The 21,560-nt window shown below is 45.2% G+C and overlaps 1 protein-coding gene across 1 annotated transcript; it reads left to right on the forward strand.

The window, feature by feature from the left end:
- The first annotated feature begins 10,803 nt into the window (after window positions 1-10,803).
- Window positions 10,804-18,816, forward strand: SMIM23 (small integral membrane protein 23). Its single transcript, XM_047799195.1, has 4 exons — window positions 10,804-10,881; window positions 18,050-18,101; window positions 18,301-18,368; window positions 18,604-18,816. Exons 1-4 carry the CDS (start codon window positions 10,804-10,806, stop codon window positions 18,814-18,816), a joined length of 411 nt encoding a protein of 136 aa, XP_047655151.1.
- The last annotated feature ends 2,744 nt before the right edge of the window (window positions 18,817-21,560 follow it).

A 21,560-nucleotide genomic window follows, 5' to 3' on the forward strand; every position in this document is an offset into this window, starting at 1 on the left:
TGTTTTGGTCTCATCTTGAAGCCATTTCCAGCCAAGGTGGGGCTCTGAGGGCCAGGTGCCAGCCCCGGACACTCATCCTCAGCCACGTTCACTGGACAGACACAGTGCTCACGGCGTGCCAGGAGCGCCGGGTTTCGGTAGCATCTGTACAGGGTCTTCGCATCCCCTGGGCCTTTGGCCACCTGCTTTACTCCAATTCACATATGCACAGTCAGGGAGGGGGAGAAGCATCTGGAACATGTCCAAACAGGGCTGCCCTCCCAACCCAGCAGCAGGGACTGGCCCTGTCAGGGTAACTCTACCATTTAAGAGGAGCTTCCAGTTCCCTCTGTTCCCGTAACAATCTCAACTCGTGCTCAGATGAAGACACAGTGGTCTTTCCCATGGCCACAGGAAAAGGAGACCGCTTTGGACTTTCTGTTTGGTTTTTTTTTTTTTTTTTTTTACTTTTTAGGGCTGCATCTGCGGCATATGGAGGCTCCCAGGCTAGGGGTCGAATCGGAGCTGTAGCCGCCGGCCTACACCACAGCAAACAGCAGCACCGGGATCCGAGCTGCATCTGTGACCTACACCACAGCCTACGGCAACGCCAGATCCTTAACCCACTGGGCGAGGTGAGGGATGGAACCCACGTCCTCGTGGATGCTAGTCAGGTTCGCTAACCGCTGAGCCAGGACGGGAACTCCTGGCTTTGGACTTTTCCAGAGACTGCGGCTCTCCGGACGTGACAGCATGTGCTTTCTGCTCTTAAGCGACTCTCTTTAAGATCCTGATCTTCACGTAAGACAGGAGATGTTAAGAACTCAGGCTCTGGAAGTAAATAAGCCTCAATTCACATCTTATTTGTGTGATTGGGGTGAAGCCCTTAATCTCAGCCTCCGTTTACCAATCTGTAAAACAGAGCTCGTGTGTTTCTATCGAGCTGCCCCGAGAAGCCACGGGAGGAGGAATGTGAAGCGCTTAATTCGATACCTGACCATAAATGTGCAACGAAAGGGGAACAGGTATTATTATCACCATGGGTCAAGAGTTTTACATGCATTATCTTATTTTCCTTTCAACCACCCCGTAAAGCGGATATTTTTGTCCCCACCAGACAGATGAGGACACTGAGGCCTAGGAAGGTAGGGTGTGTAGCCCAAGGTCTCCCGGCGAATGAATGACAAGGGTGGGATCTGTTCTCAGGACTGCCTGGCGCTACAGCCCAGGACCCTAATCACTACTCCGTCATAGCCTCTTTAACAACATATAGCCCTCGCCTCCCAAAAAAAGAATACATAATCTTTTTTTTTTTTTTTTTTGGCCGTGCCTACAGCATGGGGAAGTTCCCAGGGCCAGGGATTGAATCAAACCCACACCACAGTAATAACAAGGCCGGATCATGAACATGAAGCGGTGTCTACACTTGCCTTGGGCTTCTCTTAAAGAAGCTGTAGGAGTTCCCTGGTAGCCTAAGGGTAAAGGATCCAGCCTTGTCACTGCTGTGGTGTGGATCCCCGGCATTCAACTGGGGCCTCCAGGAAGAGCAAAGTCACAGATTTTACGCTGACATACCAGCCCCTCACATGCCAAAGGAGATGTTCACCTTTCTGGCCCCAGCAAGACCCCTTACAGCATCCAGGGATGTCTCTCCATCCTCTTTACACCCATCAGCAGGCCCCTTCTCACATCCAGCCCCTTCACACTGCCCCTTCACACTGCTCCTGAAGTCAAGCGGCTGGGCTGTCACATCTCAGAAACCATGAAGAGCCTTGGACTTGGGAGCACGCAGCCCGAGGAATCCAACCTCCCCACTGGGATTTCTCCCTTACCCTCCAAGCCAAGTCCTCATCCAACACACAACTCAGGTAGGAGGTGAGCGCTCCACCTGGCGATCCCTTCACGCCCCTGCTCCTGCAGGTGGTGGCTGAAGTCATGTGCCCAAGGACCTAGGTGTCTGAGGAATTCTCTCGGAGCCCTGTCATTGATTCATTTGTCTGCAGACATTATCTAGGCTCCACGTCTCCGAGACAGGCCACGACAGAGTGCATTACGAGGTGAGCCCGCCTTAGTTTTTCCCTCCAGCTCCCCCCCCCCCTTTTCCTTCTTGGCCGCAGGTCCCAAAGTATTCTGGACATATTTTTCATTTTTCCAAATATCAATTGCTCTTTTATTCCCTCTTCGAAGCAGTGAGTAATAAGAGTTGTGTCTGGTCCTGAAATTCCGACTGAAATAAATTAGCCCAATGACCAACAGGAGGTGCCTAGAACAATAACGGCGGAATAGTTGGCATATTACAAAAGAGCCCCTGGATGTCGAAGTACAGTAAGTCTAGAAGCACACAACGAGAGATGTTGCCAAAACGGGGATGCAATGAGCCATCCAGGCAGCAGAACGCCTCATAAATTAATCCCGCTTTTTTTTTTTTTTTCTTTTTGGTCCACTGTTCACAGTTCTTCTAGCCCTCTGCTTAATGGGGCATGCAGAAGGGTATTTTTGGGGTGGCCTGTGTCCCCAGCAGGCAAGTGTATGCCAAAGCTGTGTGTAAATGTATACATGTGCCCCCTTGTTGGTCTGGCACCCCAGCGCCACTTGCTGCAGTAACAGGAGCAGGGAGAGACACAGACTTTGGAGGCAGAAAGCTGTTCCCAAAGGCTCAGCTCCTACTAAGGGCCAGGCCCCATTCTAAGTTCTGGGGATGCCACAGAGGATGACAAGGAGATGGTCCCTGTCCTCATGGTGCCGATAACTCAGACGTGCCCCAGTTGATCTGGGCTGCATCTCCATCCCAAAGCAGATGAGACATCAGGGCAGCAAGCACTGGTTTGAGCTCCATCCCAAATCCCTCATTCCCTGGAAGGAATCACCCATCTAGGAGCCTTGGGAGGGGAGAAGGGGATGGAGGGATGGTGACACAGCCCTGCCTCCCACTGCAGGAGCAACAGAAGCCCGGATCTTCCTCCCCACCTCCTGGCAGTCAGGGGCTGGGCCTGTGACAAGGTCCAATCTAGCCGTTGCCCCAGACCAGAGCTCTGACTCCTCAGGGAACATCCCAGACACTGGGGTGGGCTGGGAAAAGCCCCCCAAAGATACCCAGGCCCTAATTCCTGGAATCTCCGAATGCTACTTTATATTGCAGAAAAGGACCCTGCAGATGTCATTAACTTCAGGATTTTGAGATGAGGAGGATATCCCGGATGATCCAGGTGAGCCCCAGTGCAATCCATGTGTCCTCACAAGAGGAAGATTCCACACGCAGAAGAGAAGAAGGCAATGTGACCGTGGAGGCAGAGACTGCAGTGATGCGGCCACAAGCCAAGGAATGCTGACAGCTACCAGCAGCTGGAAGAAACAAGGGATAGGGAGTTCCCACTGGGGGGCCGTGGGCTAATGATCCTACTTGTCTCTGGGGCATGCTGGTTTGATTCCTGGCCTGCGATCCCTGGCCCAGAACAATGAGTTAAGGATCATGCATTGTCACAGCTGGGACATAGGTTGCAGCTGCAGCTCAGACTCGATCCCTGGCCCAGGAACTTCCATATGCTGCAGGTGCAGCTGGAAAATAATAGAAAGAGTGGAATTTCTGATGTGGCTCAACGGTTAACGAACCCGAAGAGCATCCATGAGGACACGGGTTCGATCCCTGGCTTTCCTCAGTGGGCTAAGGATCCGGCATTGCCATGAGCTGTGGTGTAGGTTGCAGATATGGCTCGGATCCCGTGTTGCTGTGGCTGTGGTCTAGGCCAGTGGCTACAGCTCCAATTAGACCCCTAGCCTGGGAACCTCCACATGCCATGGGTGTGGCCCTAAAAAGACAAAAAAAAAAAAAGAATAGAAAGAGAGAGAGACAGGGGTAGATTGTGACTTTGGACTTCTGTTCTCTAGAATTGTGAGAAAATTAATTTCTGTTGTTTTAAGTCACCCAGTTTGTGGCAATTTGTTACAGGAGAAGTAGGTAACTAATGCAGGTACCAAGAAAATTTAGGATTCTCTCTTGGCTTTGGGACCCAACACTTGCCCCCATACAGTTCTGGGTTCGGACTGTTCCTACGACTCGCCCTGGCCTGTGGTTAATGCCTGTTCCCCTCCCTGGATCTCCAGCCTCTCTCTCTATTATTCCGGGAAATCCCTTTGGACTCCCTCGGAAACCTGCCTTTTCTAAATTTAGTGAACAATAACGATTTCTGTTGGTTGCCATCCTAGGTAAGAACCCCTCACACGTCAAGGCTGTTATGAAAATTAGGGACAAGCCATGTTTGGACCCAGCACAGCACCTGGCACATAGCAGAGACACAATAAATCAGAGTTCATAAACCAATGGCCTGCATTTCATCCACAAGGGCTTTTTCTTTCCTCTCAAGTTGAATTTGTTACCAACATTTACAAGTCAGGAGATTTTGCATAAAAGACTGGAACTCCAGCTTCTCTTGAAAAAAATCAGAAGATCTTACAACACTGGATCCCACATTCTCATGGAGACAGTTGGCTGGTCTTTCTAAACATGCATGTTAAAATCTGCCACAGTCCCCACCAGGCCCTTTGCTGTACCCCCGGCCCACTCCTCTCCTTTTATTAATTGTTCAGCACCTCCACGCCTCTGAGTTTATAATCGTGTTACACATACAGGTCAGATCCCCGTTAGGACCGGGTTCCAGTGTAAGCCCCAGCTTGGGAGGTCTTTTCCCACGATGTTCAGTCTCCTCAGATGTCCTTTCCTCTCCCTTCCAGTGAGCCAAAACTGCCCCTTCCTTCCGGCAGCCACCCTGTCTTCCTCCTCCACACTCCATGAGGCCCAACTCCCATCCAGGCTTGCCCCATGAGACAATGTGTATCAGTTTTCTGGATAGATACCCCCTTTATTTTACTTTATCTTATTAATTTTTTCTCTTTAGGGCCAGACCTGCGGCATGTGGAAGTTCCCAGGCTAGGGGCTAAAACAGAGCTACAGCTGCCAGCCTACACCACAGCCACAGCAACACTAGATCTGAGCCGCGTGTGCAAGCTACAGCGCAGCTTGCGGCCACACCAGATCCTTAACCCACTGAGAGAGGCCAGGGATCGAACTCGCATCCTCATGAATACTAGTCAGGTTCCCAACCCACTGAGCCACAGCAGGAATGCCCCTTTCTTTTTTTAATATAATTTTTCTTTTATATTGGAGTATAGTTGATCTCCTATGCTATGTTAGTTTCAGGTGCACAGCCAAGTGCATCAGTTATAGATGTACACATAACCACTCTTTTCATATTCTTTTCCCATACAGGTTATTCCAGAACATTGAGTCGAGGTCCCTGCGCTAGACACTAGGTCCCTGTGGATGCTCTGTTCTCTGTAGAGTGGTGTGTGTATGTCCATCCCAAACCAGACAGACTTTTCATAGAGCGTCTTTGCTTTCTCACGTCACCAGGGGAGACTTTGGCATTGAGTTGGCACAGAAGCAGTCCGTCCGCAAACACTCGGAGAAGCAAGGAAAAGAAAGGAGGGTGAAAAGGAGAGCGGAGGGAGGGAGAGACGGAGGGGAACTAACCGGGTGCCTATGTTGAACCAGGCACCCTTCAGTCAGGTCATCCCAGTTGGCCTTCCCAGGAACCCCCCAAGACATATGTTATTACTGGTCTCGTTTTTTTTTCAGATAACTGAGACTCAGAAGCACAGTGACACTAGGATTCAAACCCAGATGTGCTTGGGAGACAGGACGCAAGCCCAGAGCACTGCTTGGTCTCCGCCTGTTAGGTACCAGGCAGATGGCTTTTTTCATGGGTGTAGTGTTTCCATTAACGATTTGCGGGAACTCTTTCTTCACCCACACATTTTCCATTCATTCCCTCCCTCCCCGTTCCCTCCCACATTCACTCAGGAAGCCTCATTCCCTCATCCACCGCACCTCCCTCCTTTCTCATCCCCTCCCTCTTCCTGGGCTGGGTAGTGGGAGGGCTGGCTGGCAAGGGTGGATGGGAGGCGCCACACCCGGTGCTGACCTGCCCCAGCCTCCTGCCCACACCAGCTTCTGGGATGCACTCTGACCGCCAGGCAGGGATGCTCAGCTTCTCTCTCTTCTCTGCCCCAGGAAAGGGCCCTCAGAACTTAGCCCAGATTCCCCAACTCATCACTGCTCTTCAGAGCAGTTTCCTGGAAGAATTCGTTGGATGGCCAGGCAAATGGTTCCAGTTGTCTTCTCCTTCCGTGGCTGTAATTCATTACTTTCGATGTGCCATAATTAGTTTCGCGGGCAGCCTCTGAGTGTCTGCACTTCACGTTTGAAACGTTTCCTCGAGGTCAAGCCCAAGAGGCCCGTAGCTGCCTAGGTGCAAGTCCATGGAGATGACGCAGATGGCCTTGGGAAGAGTCCCCAGGTGGGAGCAAGAGACTTGAGATCTGGTCCCTTTTGTCCAACAGGTTTGGGCAGATCCCTTTCTTTTCCTGATCTTGAGTTCTCGCATGGAAGGGGCAGCAGAACTTACAAAACAGAAACAGACTCAAAGATTTCCAAACCAAAGGGGAAACATGGTATGGGAGGCATAACCAGAGGGCTGGGACTGATAAACACACACACACGACTATATACAGAATGGACAGCTAACGGGGGCCTGCCGTACAGCACAGGGCAATTTAGCAAGTACTGTATGGTAACCTCGATGAGGAATGGATACAGGTGTATATATAAGTGATTCACTTTGCTACATACCTGAAATTAACACAACTTTATAAGTCAACTGTATTCCAAAAATAGAGAGCCTGGGTGCTGGAATGAGACCTGCTGAGCTCAGATCTCAGCCCTGCTTCTCACTAACTAGTTCTGTAACCTTGGGAAAGTGACTTAACCACTGGGAGCCTCTGTCTCCTCATCTGTAATACTATCATTTACCACCCAGAGTTGAAATAACACTACAGTGAGTTGATAATATAAAGCACTGAGCCCAGAGCCCTGTACGCAGTAATGTCTTGAAATATCCTAGCTGTGGGTGATTATAAGAAAAAGAACAGGCAAGAGAAGGGAGGAGAAGAAGGGTTAGATATTGTCTGAAATTCCTGAGTGCCAAACTGGGGTCGTCATAGAGTTGGAGAGGAAGGAGGGAATATAGCTACTTTTGCTCTTTCAGAAAGTTTAATGGGACACCCACATCTACTCAACCGCAATAAAGCCACAAAGGATGACGAGAATGGCAATTTCCTTCGCTTTGGGCTAAAATTCCGTTAACCCCTTGGAGTAAACCAAAGGCTTTGCACTCAGATCCCTGGCAGAGCGTATGAGCTTGAAGAAGGAGCGTAACATCCAGACAGAAAGACTGACAGCACCAATCTTGCAGGACAGTTAAGAGGATTAGATGAGAGGAATGTAGGGAAAGCACTTAGCCTGGGTTCTGGAACAGAATCAAAACTCAGCACATGATACTACTACGGCTAATAAGCTTCCTCGGCTGCCCTGGGCTCAGCTTTTTCACTGGTAAAATTTAAATCATACCACCTGCTTTACTCATTCAACAAATATTTACTGATCCAAGTACTACGAATACAAAAATGCAGTCACCAGACAAAGCTCAGGGCCTCTCAAAATCCATGTTTGAAGTTACTCATTCTCATCCATTCGACAAGTACTTTTACTGAACATTTAGTATGTAACAGACTGCATTATGCCTAGAGATACGATGGCTAGTAAAACAGACTTAATCCCCAACTACCTACAGAATTATAGCCTGGAGAAGATCTAATAAAATAAACTAGTAAAATGCCTAGCATATAGTAGATGCTTGATGAGTAAAAGTTATCTGGGTGCTAATCTGAAACTGTGTATGTGTGGGAAAGTTAGCTCATCAAATGTTGGAAATTAATGATTCCTTAACCCATGAAATTTCTTTGGTTAACTGAGGTTTTTAAACAATGAGGGAAGTTCAAAGAAAGTGAAACATCTAAATATACACTTAACAAAATGTATATAGGATCTGCATGCTGCAAATTACAAGACGCTGACCCAAGAACACCTAAATTAATGGAGAGGTATACCATGTTCATGCACTGGAAGACACAACATGGTAAAGATGACAGTTATCCCCCAAAAGATCTGTAGGTTTAATGCAATTGCTGTCAAAATTCCAGCTGGTGAGATTTTTTGGGTAGACATAAACATCTTATTCTAAATTTCATAGGGAAAGGCTTAGGCCCTAGAAGTGCTAAAACAATTCTGACAAAAAAAGAAACATATGGGATTAATCACTCTACTCAATATTAAGGTTTACCATATAGCTACAATCAGGACAGTTAGTGTTAGCGTGGCGATCACTACAGACATCAATGAAACAGAATAGAGAACCAGAAATAGACCCACTCAAAAATATGTTTATTTTTGATGAAGATGCAAAAGAAATTCAAAGGAGGAAGGAAAGCATTTTTAACAAATGGTGCAGGAGCATATGGACATCCAATCCATAGGCAAAAAAAAAAAAAAACCTCGATCCAAACTTCACATCTTATACAAAAATTAACTCCAAACAGATTATGGACTGGAATGTGATGCATAAAACAGTAAAACTTCTTAAAATGGGAGGCAATCCTCTGCTTCTAGAGCTAGTGAAGAGTTCTTAGACCTGAGACACACACACACAAACATGATTCATAAAAGAAAAAATTGCTAAATTGAACCTCATCAAAATTAAAACCTTTTTCTCTTCAAAAATCCACGTGAAGAAGATGAAGAGACAAGCTACAGACTGGGAGAAAACATTTACAAATTGTACATCCTTCTAGTGTCTGAAATACATAAGAAACTCTCAACACTCAACTGCAAAAATAAAACAAACAAAAAACCAATCCAATTAGAAGATGAGCAGATATGAATAGACATTTCAGCGAAGAGGAGGTGCAAATGGCAAATAAGCACATGAGAAGATGCTCAACATAATTAGCTATCAAAAAAATGCAAGTCCAAACCACAGTGAGATATCACTGTGTACCTATTAAAATACCTAAAAAATAAAAATAATGAAAATATCAATGCTGGTGAAGATGAGGAGAAACTGCATTTTTCATATATTGTTCATATACTGCTGTAGAGAATGTTAAATGGTATAGCCACTCTAGGAAATAGTTTACAATGTCATAAAATTACCATGCAATTACCATATAATCAGGTTCATGCAAAAAACCTGTACAAGCAGACCTCAGAGATATTGCAGTTTTGGTTCCAGACCACCATAACCAAATGAATATCACAAGAAAGTGAGTCACGCAAATTTTTTGGTTTCTCAGTACACATAAAAGTTACGTTTACACTATATTGCAGTCCATCAAGCGTGCAATAGCATTATGTTTAATATAATGTACATACCTTAATTAAAAAATACTTTATTGCTAAAAGTGCAACCATTATCTGAGCCTTCAGCAAGTCATAGTAACATCACAGATCACTGATCACAGATCGCCATAACAAACATAATAATATTAAAAAGTTTTGAAACATGGTGAGAATTACCAAAATGTGACACACAGACATGAAGTGAGCAAATGCAGTGGGAAAATGGCACACATCAACTTGCTCCATGCAGGGTTGCCACAGACCTTCAACTTGTGAAAAACGCAATACCTGCAAAGTGCAATAAAACGAGGTGTGTCTGGAGTTCCCGTCGTGGTGCAGTGGTTAACGAATCTGACTAGAAACCATGAGGTTTCGGGTTCGATCCCTGGCCTTGCTCAGTGGGTTACGGATCTGGCATTGCCGTGAGCTTTGGTGTAGGTCGCAGAGGCGGCTCGGATCCCGAGTTGCATAGGCCAGCGGCTACCGCTCTGATTAGACCCCTAGCCTGGGAACCTCCATATGCCACAAGAGTGGCCCTAGAAAAGGCAAAAAGACAAACAAACAAACAAACAAACAAAAAAACAAGGTGTGTCTGTACAAGAATGTCCACATTAGCTTTATTCATAAGAGCCAAAAACTGGAAACAGCACAGGGGCTCTTCAGTGGGTGGATGGTAAACTTTGGCACATCCCTGCCATGGAATACTACACAGCAAGAAAGATGAACTGTAGCTGCCTGACAATTGGGATGAATTTCCAGGGGACCCAGCTAAGCACCAAAAAGCCAGTCTCCAAAGGTAACAGACTCTTTGAGTACACTGATAAAATATTTTTGAAAAGATAAAATGTTAGCAATGGACAATAGATCGGTGGTTGCCAGGACACAGAGACAGGGAGGGAGGGAGCAGAGGGGTTGGGGGCAGACACCAAAGAGCAACACAGGACCCTGCGGCTTGGGAATTCTGCATTGTGACTGCGTACAGAAATCTACCCATGGGACAGAATTACTTTGAATTAAATACACACACAAATGAATACAAGTGAAGTTGGGGAGGGAGATTTTAGTAAGATTGACAGATTGTATCCATGGCCGTATCCTAGCTGTGCTATTGTACTCCCGTGCTGTTACCATCAGAGGGACCTGAGTAAAGGGGACACAGGACACCCTGTAAGCTGTTTCTTACAACTACATGCGCAACTACAACTACCTCAATAAAGACTTCAATTCAAAGTATTGTATTGTTTTTGTATTTAAAGGCTTGCCTTTTCTTAAAAATTAGAATATATGGAAGAGAAATGACCAGAAAAATCACCATCCTGAAATATAACCTTTCAGTGCATTTCTTCTGGGGCTCTGTTTTTGTACATGTATCTGGGGGAGAAAAAAAAAGAGTGAGGGATGGGGTGGTGACAGCGTGGGGGCCTCGCTGTCCCCACCTTCTGTGACATCAGAACTCATTGCTTAAGGGAAGCCTGGGGAACAGAGGCCAGGAGGTGGGGGTACCCCGCTCCATCCAGGCAGCCTGACGTGAGGCCATGGTGCTCCAGCAGGTGGGCAGCAGGGGGCGAGTGGCGCCTGAGAGAAGGGACAGTCGCTGTGAGGACAGGAAGCAGGTGAGGCCAGCCCAGGTATACCCTGCTCTCCTGCCCCCTGGGCTCCCTTTGCCACTCCAGGCAGACTGAAGCTTTCGGCTTGACTCTCCCTGGAGCCCAATCTGGTGGAACACAGTAGAGGGCCCAGGCGCTGCTTCTAGAAGCCGTTACTGACACTCCTTATTTAACTCTCCGCACTCACAGCACAAGGTGTGCTCCAGGAGGGCTGCGTTTTTTATTTAGCTTCCTGCTATGTTCCCAGCGCCTTAAATGGCCCTCGGTGCATAATAGGTGGTGAATGAATGAATGCACTGAAATAAACAGGATACTATACCTGAACTGGAGAGGTACCTGGAGCCTTTGTTCTTAGGGCTGAAATTCAACCCTCAAATAGGATCTTGTCAAAATGGGACATGTTAGCATTTATGTGCACAGCCTGGTGCTTCTCGCTCGCTCGCTCGCTCGCTCTCTCGTGACTTTTGACTTTCTCGAGAGGCACCTGTTATCAACCTCATTCACCCACAGGGAAACTGGAGGCTCAGAAAGGCCAAAAGGGCAGACAGCAGGGACCTACCTGGACCTGAAACCAGGTCCATCTGATTCTAGAACTCTTAGCCAGGTTACCCTGCACTCCCCTGCCTCCCAGGTGAAATGAGGGAGGGATATAAAAGAAGACTGGGAAGCTCAGCTGGGTCCTGCACACCGTCCAAGAGGTAGAAAGCGGTGGGGGTTTAGTCTGAGATTAGTAAGAAGCCATTGAAGAGCTTTTGTCTTTAATTTTTTGTCTTTTGTCCTTTTTAGGGCCGCACCCGCAGCAGATGGAGGTTCCCAGGCTTAGGGGTCTAATCAGAGCTGTAGCCACTGGCCTACACCACAGCCACAGCCACAGCAACGCCTGATCTGAGGCGCGTCTGCGATCTGCACCACAGCTCACGGCAACACCAGATCCTTAACCCGCTGAGTGAGGCCAGGGATGGAACCCGCAACTTCATGGTTCCTAGTCGGATTCATTTCCACGATACGAACTCCCCATCGAAGGGTTTTAAGCAGAGCGATAGATGACTGACCCACGTATGTTTTCAAAAGATTTGTTAACTCGTACATTTAATACACATGTTCCAATGCCTTCTTCATGCTGACCTCACAGCAAGATGGAGGACTTGCTTGTGGGGCTCCCATTATGCCACAGCTTTTGCTAAAAAGTGTTCCACGGATACCACACCCCAGGAAGGCTCCTTTTAGAAAGGCCATCAGAAAAGTCCTATGGTTTGGACAACACTGATGCCCTCACTCCCCTCTTGGAGATTTGCACAGCTCATTCACATCGTGAAGGCTCTGACAAGTCCTGCAGCAAGGAAAGCCGCGTAACTTTGTTTACCGCAGCATTTCCCAAATGGATGTGACTAGAGGGTCCTCCCCCTCCCTTTTTGAAAGGCCTTTCAGCATATATCCAAATCCTTCTTACAGATGAAGAAACTGAGGCTCAGACAGAAGAAATGATTTGGCTCGGGCCCCAGAAAAGCACAAGACAAGGACTAAAACTTAAACTTAGTCCGTGTCCTCCGCAGAGCTCTGCCTCTGCTCCACAAACACACAAAAAACCTACAGCAAGCGGGCTGGTGAAGCACATTTATATCATCCTGTCAAGGACATTGACAGAGGACTGGTTAAGGAAATAGAAGAGCATTCAGACCAGGGGATGCTCATCAGCCAGTATAAAGAATGAGAGAGGCCATGTATCTTAGACAAAGAGAGTCCCAGGGAACGTTGCTAAGGAAAGAAAAATGTGCCCTAAGCTGAGTGTACAGTGATTTCATGTTGGGTGTCCACACCCAGGCAGCCGCTACCCATCAAGCTACAGCGCACGTCTAGTACCCCAAGAACCCTCCAGGCCCCCTCCCAGCTTGCAGCCCACCCATTACCATGTTCCTGGTTTCTATTGTCGGATGAGCTTTGTACGTCCTTGAACTTCTTGGGAATGAAATCAGTGTGTCCCTTTACACCTGGCTTTTTCACCCATCTGTGTGTTTGTGAGACTCAGTCACGCTATTGCTATGTAACTTATTTAAAGTTAATAACAGTAATAATATAGTTGCTAATATTTAAGAAAACTCTCCGGGGGAGAGGCAAATTATGCAAATCTTTTATATTTTTTGTTTGTGGTAACCAGTTTAAATCTTGCTTCACGAACTCGGGTACATAAGAAATGCATTATTTCACATCAAATTAAATCTGGCTCAGCCCACATCTAGTGAGTTTGGGGCAAATTCAGTGTTGGTGACTATTGCGTCTGCCTTAATCTTCTGTCCACTTTTGTTTGCCCCTGACACTGTCACTGTCCCAACACGCCTTATCTGTTGAAAGCAGGTGTCTGAATTCCCTGCGCTGATGCCTCTGAGCCACACCACGAGGCCACAAGGAGAGGGTGCCAGGCCCCTCCCCGACTCAGCTCCCCCTCTATCTTCTGCCACCTCTCCAAAAGCTCTCGCTTTTTTCCCCTCCTGATCCTGGCACACCCATCAGAATCTCCTGAACGGTCTTGCACTGACCCAAGCGCCAGGAAGCAGTGTTTCTCCAGACAGCCCTTTCACTCCTGCACCAAAACCCGACCCACTTGCAGCCTTAACATGGTACCAGAGGCCCAACTAGCCCTCCATCCATTGTAAGCAGCCACGAAACTGACAAAATGGACAAGGCAACCATGTTCAGGTTGCAACAGACAGCACAAGAGTGCAATCCCTGAGAAAGACAATTGCTGAGCTCCGGAGTCTGGGCACCTGAAGCAGCCAGACTCTGGAGGACAAGGCAGTGGAGAGGACAAAGAGCTGTGCCCTGAGGGGACCCTGAACACCCAGACGGGGAATCCCACGCCTCCTTGGCTGCGGGCTGGGATGTGCACACAAAGGATTAGATTAGCCACAGCTTTCCAGAGAGCAGCTGCTATGGGTTGAGAGCAGCGATACTGGAAGTTCAGCAGTGCTGGAAGTGGATGGAATTCTGACCCAACTGGAATGAAGAGACTCCTTGACACCCTAGGAATCCGTCTGAGAACATATACATACATACCTGCATGTGGACATACACGCGTGTTCATGTACACACACACACAAACATTAATTGGGAAAAAAAGGAAAACATTAAAAGCAATAGTCGGAGTTCCTGTTGTGGCACAATGGAAATGAATCCAACTAGTAACCGTGAGGTTGTGAGTTTGATCCCTCGCCTCGGTCAGTGGGTTAATTATCCGGCGTTGCTGTGAGCTGTGGCTTAGGTCGCAGACGCGGCTCAGATCTGATGTTGCTGGGGCTGTGGCGTAGGCCGGCAGCTGTAGCTCCGATTCAGCCCCTAGCCTGAGAAACTCTACATACAGCCCTAAAAAGCACGCACACACACACACACACACACACACACGCAAACAAGCAATACTCGATGTCTCCACATTAGGAAGGAAATGAAGAATTAAACTCAATGGGAAAAAGAAAGAAACAATAAAGATAAAATCAGAAATTAAGGAAAGAGAAAAAAATAATAAAGAAAATGAATAAACATTTTCTTTGAAAAGATTAATAAAACTGGTAAATTTCTACATAGTCTAATTTTTTTAAAGAAGAGAAAATATAGATCACCAGTATCAAGAGCGAAAGAAGGTTATCATGACAGCTCCCACAGGCATTGAAAAGACACTAAGGTAATACGAGGAATAACTTGATGCCAATATATTTGCTAACGGGTGAAATGGACAAACTTCTTGGACAATACAACTTGCAAAACTAACTAGAAGAAATAGAAAGTCTGAATAACTACAGGCCCAAAAGATTTCACTAAATTCTATTAATCATTTGAAAAAAGTAATACCAACAATCTTACACAAATTTCTTTCATAGAGAAAAGGCAATGCTCCCCAAGTCATTTTAAGGGGGCAACACAACCTTGACACACAAACATGACAAATCTATAGAAAAAACTTTAATTGATCATGAACATAGATGAAAAAACTCAACCGATATTAGCAAGCCAAATCTAGCAATTTGTAAAAAGGCTAATGTAGCATGAACGAATAGAGTCTACTGAAGGAACTCAAGTTTGTTTCAATATTCAAAAAGCAATCGATGCAATTTACCACACAATCAGAAGAAAAGAGGGGGACACTCAACTATCCCTCAGTGAACAGAGATAAAGCATTTTCCAAATTCAGCACTCATTCATGTTAAAATTCTCAGAAAAGCAGGAATAGAAGGAAACTTCTTCAACCTGATAAGGAGCAACAATAAAAAAATTTACAATCACCTCCACTAATGGTGAAAATTACATCCTTTTCCCCTAAGATATGGAAAAAAATGAGGATGTCCATTCACCACTTTTATTTGATATTTTACTGGTGACCCTAAGTCAATATTCAAGGTAAGTAAAAAAAGCTACAAGATTCTTTTTAAAGACTTGAAAGGATGAGGTAAAACTTTCTTCAAACTTGATTTTCTATATACTAAATCCTAAACTCTTCCAGAAAAAAAAACTATTAGAATTAGTTAAGCCACAATACACAGAACCAACTGTTTCTACAGACTAGCAACAAACAACTGGAAAAGGAAAATACAAAAACAATACCATTTATGAGAGTATCAAAACCCAAAAAACACTTCAGAAAGATGATTTTTATAGTTAAAAACTACCACATAAAATCAAAGAAAATCTAATGGCAAGATATACCATGATCATGGATTGCAAGACACAGTATTTTTTAAGACATTATTTCTTACCAAACTGAACCATAAATTTGATGTAATACCAGTCAAAATCCCAACATATTTTTTTGCAGATACTGAAATTGTTGAGATGGATGGATGGATGCATGGAAAGATAGATATTTAGAAAGATGGACAGATGATAGACTGATAATGATACAGAAATAGGCAAAGTGATTAGAATAATCCAAAACAAATTTGAAAAAGAACAAAGTTGAAAAACTTACCTGATTTCAAATCTTACTGTAAAGCTATAGTAGTCTAGTCTAGATTGCAATGCACATCTAGGTACTGATGCAAGACAGATACACACCTAAATGGAAGGGCACAGCGACAATGAAGTTGTTTGTATGGAATGAATCATGTCCCTCAAACTCATATATTGAAGTCTCAACATGACTATATTTAGAGATAAAAACCTTTAAGGAGGTAATTAAGGTTAAATGAGGCCCTAAGGGTGGGGCTTTACTCCAATAGCACTGATGTCCTCATACGAAGAGAAAGGCACATCAGAGATGCACAGAGGAAAGGTCCTGTGAGGGCACAGGGAGAAGGAAGCCTTCTACAAGCCAACAAGAGAGGCTTCACAAGAAACCAACCCTCCCAACACCCTGATCTTGCACTTCAGTCTCCAGATGGTGAGAAAATATATGTCTGTGCTTCAAGCCATCCAATCTACAGTATTCTACAATGGCAGCCCCAGAAAACTAATACAGATGCTGAGGTACAGATCCATGAAACAGAATAGAGTACAGAAATAGACCCGCATATATAGGTTTATTCCACGGGAGAAATCTTGAGGTAGACCCAATTTTTTAGATTGCACACAAAAAAGCACAATCATAAAGGGAAATTTTTTGATGACCTGAACTTTATCAAAATTGATACTTTTTCAAATCACACTGTTAAGGAAAAGACAAGCTATATACTTGAAGAAAATATTCAAAATACCAACATCTGACAAAGGAATTATATCCAAAATATATAAGGAACTATTACAACTTAATACAAAGAGTCCAGTAAAAGATGAGCAAAAGACACATCACAAAATAAGATATATGAATTATGATCAATAAGCACATGAAAAGATGATCAATATCTGTCATGGACTGAATCTGTTCTCCCCAAATTCATATGTAAGTCCCAATGTGACAGTACAAGGTATGGCCTTTGAGGGGTGATTAGGTCATGAGGGTGGAGCCCTCATGAATGGGATTCGTGCCCTTATTTTTAAAAAGCCCAGGGAGCTCTCTCTGCTCTCCAACATGTGAGGATACAATAAGAAAATGGCCATCTGCAACTTGGAAGAAGGCTCTTATCAGAACCCAACATGCTGGCCCTGATCTCAGCTTTCAGAACTGGGAGAAATAAATTTCTGTTGTTTATACGCCACGCAGTTGGTGGTACTTTTCATAGTAGTGGGAGCTGATTAAGACAACATTTGTTCATCATTGAGAAAATGCATACAAAAACGACTGAGTTGTCACTACACACCAATGGAATGCCCACAATTAAGAAGATTGACAATACGATGTGGAGCAACTAAATCTCTCACGTGCTGCTGGTAGGAAGAAAAATGGTACAAATCCCTTGGAAAACAATTTGGCGGGTTCTTATCCAATTAAACATACACTTACCACATGACCCAGTATCTGCATTTCTGGATATTAAACCAATCACACTGAGAACATACGTCCACACAAAGAGTTACACTCAAGTGTTCTTTCTATTCCCAAGAGCTGGAAATTAGAAACAACTCAAAAGCCCATCAACAGGCGGAGAGATTAATTGTGCTATATTCATACAATACAATATTACTCATCAATAACCTTGAACACAAAAACACGGAGACATCCCAGAAGCACTATATTGAGTAAAAGTAGCTCTACAAAATAAGTGTATAATGTGGTTTCACTTATGTGAAGTCACAAGACAGGCAAAACTGCTCCTTCGTGACAGAGGGCAGATGAGCAGTTCCCTGCGGCAGGGTGGGGGGAAGGAGGGAGTTGACTGCAAAAGCACAGAAAGGAACTTTCTAGGATGATGGAAATGTTCTAGATCTTGATTAGGGTGGTAGTCCATGACTGTACCCATTTGTCTAAACTCATCAAATTGGACATGTGCATTTTGTCGTATGCGAATTACACCACAATAAAGTTGACTTCTTTTAAAACAAAAAAAAACCGCAAAAGTGAGGCATGGAATGAGAACAAAGGTGGGCTTTCCTTCTCAGTGGGGAGAAAGGAGGGAAAACACCAACAGAATGTCAGTCAGTTGCCATGTGATCTAATTCTGCAAGGTTCGGGGTTTTGTAGTAGCATGCATGACTTCGATAACTAGAAAAAAGTTAAGCTCCAACAATGATCTTAGAGCAGCCCCATGCCTAGCACATATGACTGTCCACCTACCAGGATTCATCTCCCCCCTCCTCCTCTTCTTGCCCCCAGACGCTGTTGGCATTGCTGATCTTGGTGCTATATGTGGGCACAGGGATATCAGGTGAGCATTCTGGAATCTGAGGAGGGAGGAGCCAAGTCCACATGGAGTCAGGAGTGTATTCTGGAGATGGCTACATGCCAAGGGGACCTCCACAGCTTGCCTTCTCCCACCCTCTTCATCCCACTGGGATGACCAACCAAGTTAATTCCAACTCCCGCTCCTTTACCTTATTAAGAGATGGTGTTTGTGCCTGTTTCAGGAAGAAACTGGGAGGGATCAGAAAGGATCCGAGAATGCAGCTATCCTCAGAATCCTATGACTTCCCAGGTAACATATTCAAGAAGGTACTGAGGAAATCTGAGAAGGCTTCCCAGAGGTGTCATTGATGAACTGGGTCTTGAAGGATGAGGAGGAGTTGGCTGGGTGGGGAATGTGGGGATAGGTGCTTCAGGCAAAGAGAAGAGCATGTGCAAAGGCTCATGAAACTTTTGAAACCAGCACCAAGGGCCAGGGTGTCTACATGAAAAAAGCTCACGATGCAGTTTTGGTATCTGTCTTTCAGGTGTTTGAATACCAGGCCAGTGACCCGTCAGAAGGGCCGATCAGGGTCATCAGGACCTGGTTGAAGGAGAACTTGCACGTTTTGTTGGAGAAGCTAGAGAAAGAGGTGCGAGAGCTGGAGCGGCTGGTGTGGGACCTGGAGGAGTGGCTGGATGCCCTCCTAGGAGAGGGGCACTCAGAGGAACCCTGCTCAACCCACAAAAGCCACTTGTGAGGGGTCAGAGCTGGGACTGGGGCAGGAAGCCAAGTGGAAGGGAGGCAAGGGTTGCCAGGGGTTCTGCCAAGTGGGGCTGAGCTGTGACACGTGAAGTTCAAGGCAGCCAAGAAAATAAAATAGTTGAGACACTAAGAATTCTGTTGGTGCCGCTGTGGGTCCATGAAAGCTAAAGCCAGGTCAGGAAGACACCAGAGCTCTGCTGAGATACCCTCCCGCACAGCAGGATTCTGGTGCCCAGGAACCAACACCAGCCTCAGAGCCACCAAGGGGTCCCAACCCTTCTCTTCCACTTCCTTGAGTCACTGGGCTAAATTCCTTAAGCTCTCTGAGATAAAACGGTCTCATTGGTAAGAATCAGGGAAACAAATTTTGCTTCACAAGATTACAGTGAGTTTCAAACATGTATCTATGGTGTGTGTCTGGCTTGTAGCAGGTGCCCGATAAACAGCTCTTCCCTTTTCACATTCCTTTTCCTTCCTTCTGGGAAGTTAGCAGGGGGGTGCTGGGTCTGGAGTGTGCAGATATTATGTGGCACCTCAACCTTCTGACACTGCTGCTAGAAGCCTAAGTTGCCAAAGCCCTTCTGGGTGGGGGGCAGTTTGGTGAGAGCTATCAAATGCACAAGTGCGTTCACCCCTTGACCCAGCAACTGGCTTTAGGGATTTATCATATAGATATGCACATGTGTGAAACTCCATACTTGTGAGTTATTCTCCTCAGCTGTGCTTCCAATAGCAGAAAAAAAAAAAAAAAAAAAAAGGGAACGACCCAAATGAAAATGATTTAAGCCGGGCCCTAGTAAATAATAGTACATCCCAATGGTGAGATACCTTATAACGATGAAAGAGAATGAGGAAAAAAAAAGAAAAGAAAAGAAAAGAAAGAGAACGAGGAGCCTGTCCTACTCATACGGAAAAGTCTGCAAGATGTGTGAAATGAAAGAAATCAAAGTGTAAGAAGCAGGTGGGGATAAGAATCTCTATGTTAAGGTTGATGATGATGTTATTATTGAATATGCACACAAACTCTAGGTGGACTCTAAGTGGGGGAGGTTGGGGGGTTGAATCTGGGCAAATGTATGGCAAGGAGGAGAGGGAAACGTCACGGTTTATTCTTCACACTTTCCTAGTTTCAAACTATGTGAATGTTTTGCCTATTCAGATATCTTTTAAATAAAATTACCTATTATTTTGCCTGCAGACACGACTGGAGTATGGTGTATACAAGTAAAAATAACACTAATATCTCGATGATAAAATTATGAATGGCTTTTAAATTTTTTAAGTGCTAATGACAGAAATCCTCTCTTTTGATGAATTTATTTTGCTTAAACAATGAGAATGCTTGTCTAGGATTTTCCCTTTCTCCCTTGGCTTCCAGGAAGCTCAGAGTTGAGTTGTCCATTACAGGAATTACACTAGCCTCACTTTTTTAGAGTACTTATTTCCCCCTTCTTGTGATTTTTTTGTGTGTTCTCTTTTAATGGTGTTATTATACAGCTGCCCCATTATTAGGGCCACCTCAAGTCTTTGGAAAGTCCTGAGGGCTCCAATTAAAATAATCTCAGAGGATATCTGACTTACAGGGAATGGTGCGGCAATGCGTTTGCCAGGAGAAATGAATCAATTGTCATTTGGGCTGGAAAAAAGTCTTTGCTAGTTATGGCCATCGGTTGGCAGGCGGGTGGGAACCAGAGTCTGTTTTTTCACATTTGCAGCTATTTCAGCAAGAGTTCTACAGCAAGGAGCTAATTCATACTTCCTTGCATTTATATTTACTATTACCATGCAATTTATAGTTATAGGTCCAAAATCAAGTATGTTCTATGGGTACTTTAAAGGGCTCTCAGGCATAAATTTCACTATATACAATTTTAGTCTAAAACACATTTTAGACACTAGCCCCCAACCAAGGCATAATTCTACTGTATCTGTAAAATAATGTGTACATATGGAGATATATGTTTTGTGATATTTAAATATTATATGTACTTGTATATAAAATACCAATTATAGATGTTTATATATAATTGATATAAAACATAATGTATATATGTTTATATATGTGTTTTTATATAGGCGTGTGTTTATATATATATATAATTATATATAAAATTTTTTTTTTTGTCTTTTTAGGGCCGCACCTGCAGCATATGGAGGCTCCCAGGCTAGGGGTTGAATCGGAGCTACGGCGGCCGGCCTACACCACAGCCACAGTAACACGGAATCCAAACCGTGACTGTGACCTACACCACAGCTCATGGCAACGCCGGATCCTTATCCAAGTGAGTGAGGCCAGGGACCAAACCCGTGTCCTCATGAATACCAGTTGGATTCATTATCACTGAGCCACAACGGGAACTCCCAATATATATACATAATTTTTTTAAAAAAGAGAAAACAGAGAAGTTCCCGTCATGGCTCAGTGGTTAGCGAATCCGACTAGGAACCATGAGGTTGCGGGTTCGATCCCTGGCCTCGCTCATTGGGTTAAAGGATCCGGCATTGCCGTGAGCTGTGGTGTAGGTTGCAGACGCGGCTCGGATCCCGCGTTGCTGTGGCTCTGGCGTAGGCTGGTGGCTACAGCTCCAATTCGACCCCTAGCGTGGGAACCTCCATATGCCTCGGGAGCGGCCCTAGAAAAGGCAAAAAGACAAAAAAAAAAAGGAAAGAAAACAGAGCCTAGATCCTTGAAGGATGATGGGACCACCACCGTGGATAACAGCAGAGCCTTTCAGCAGA

Source organism: Phacochoerus africanus, chromosome 1, assembly GCF_016906955.1.
Source record: "Phacochoerus africanus isolate WHEZ1 chromosome 1, ROS_Pafr_v1, whole genome shotgun sequence".
In the NCBI taxonomy this organism is placed as follows: Eukaryota; Metazoa; Chordata; class Mammalia; order Artiodactyla; family Suidae; genus Phacochoerus; species Phacochoerus africanus.

What these genes read in the sequence shown, in the direction of transcription:
- SMIM23 (XM_047799195.1), top strand. Translation starts at nt 10,804, where the DNA reads ATGGTGCTCCAGCAGGTGGGCAGCAGGGGGCGAGTGGCGCCTGAGAGA. An exon ending in GCTGTGAGGACAGGAAGCAG is followed by an intron (nt 10,882 to 18,049) that starts GTGAGGCCAGCC and finishes TCTTGCCCCCAG; the next exon opens with ACGCTGTTGGCATTGCTGAT. An exon ending in TGTGGGCACAGGGATATCAG is followed by an intron (nt 18,102 to 18,300) that starts GTGAGCATTCTG and finishes TGCCTGTTTCAG; the next exon opens with GAAGAAACTGGGAGGGATCA.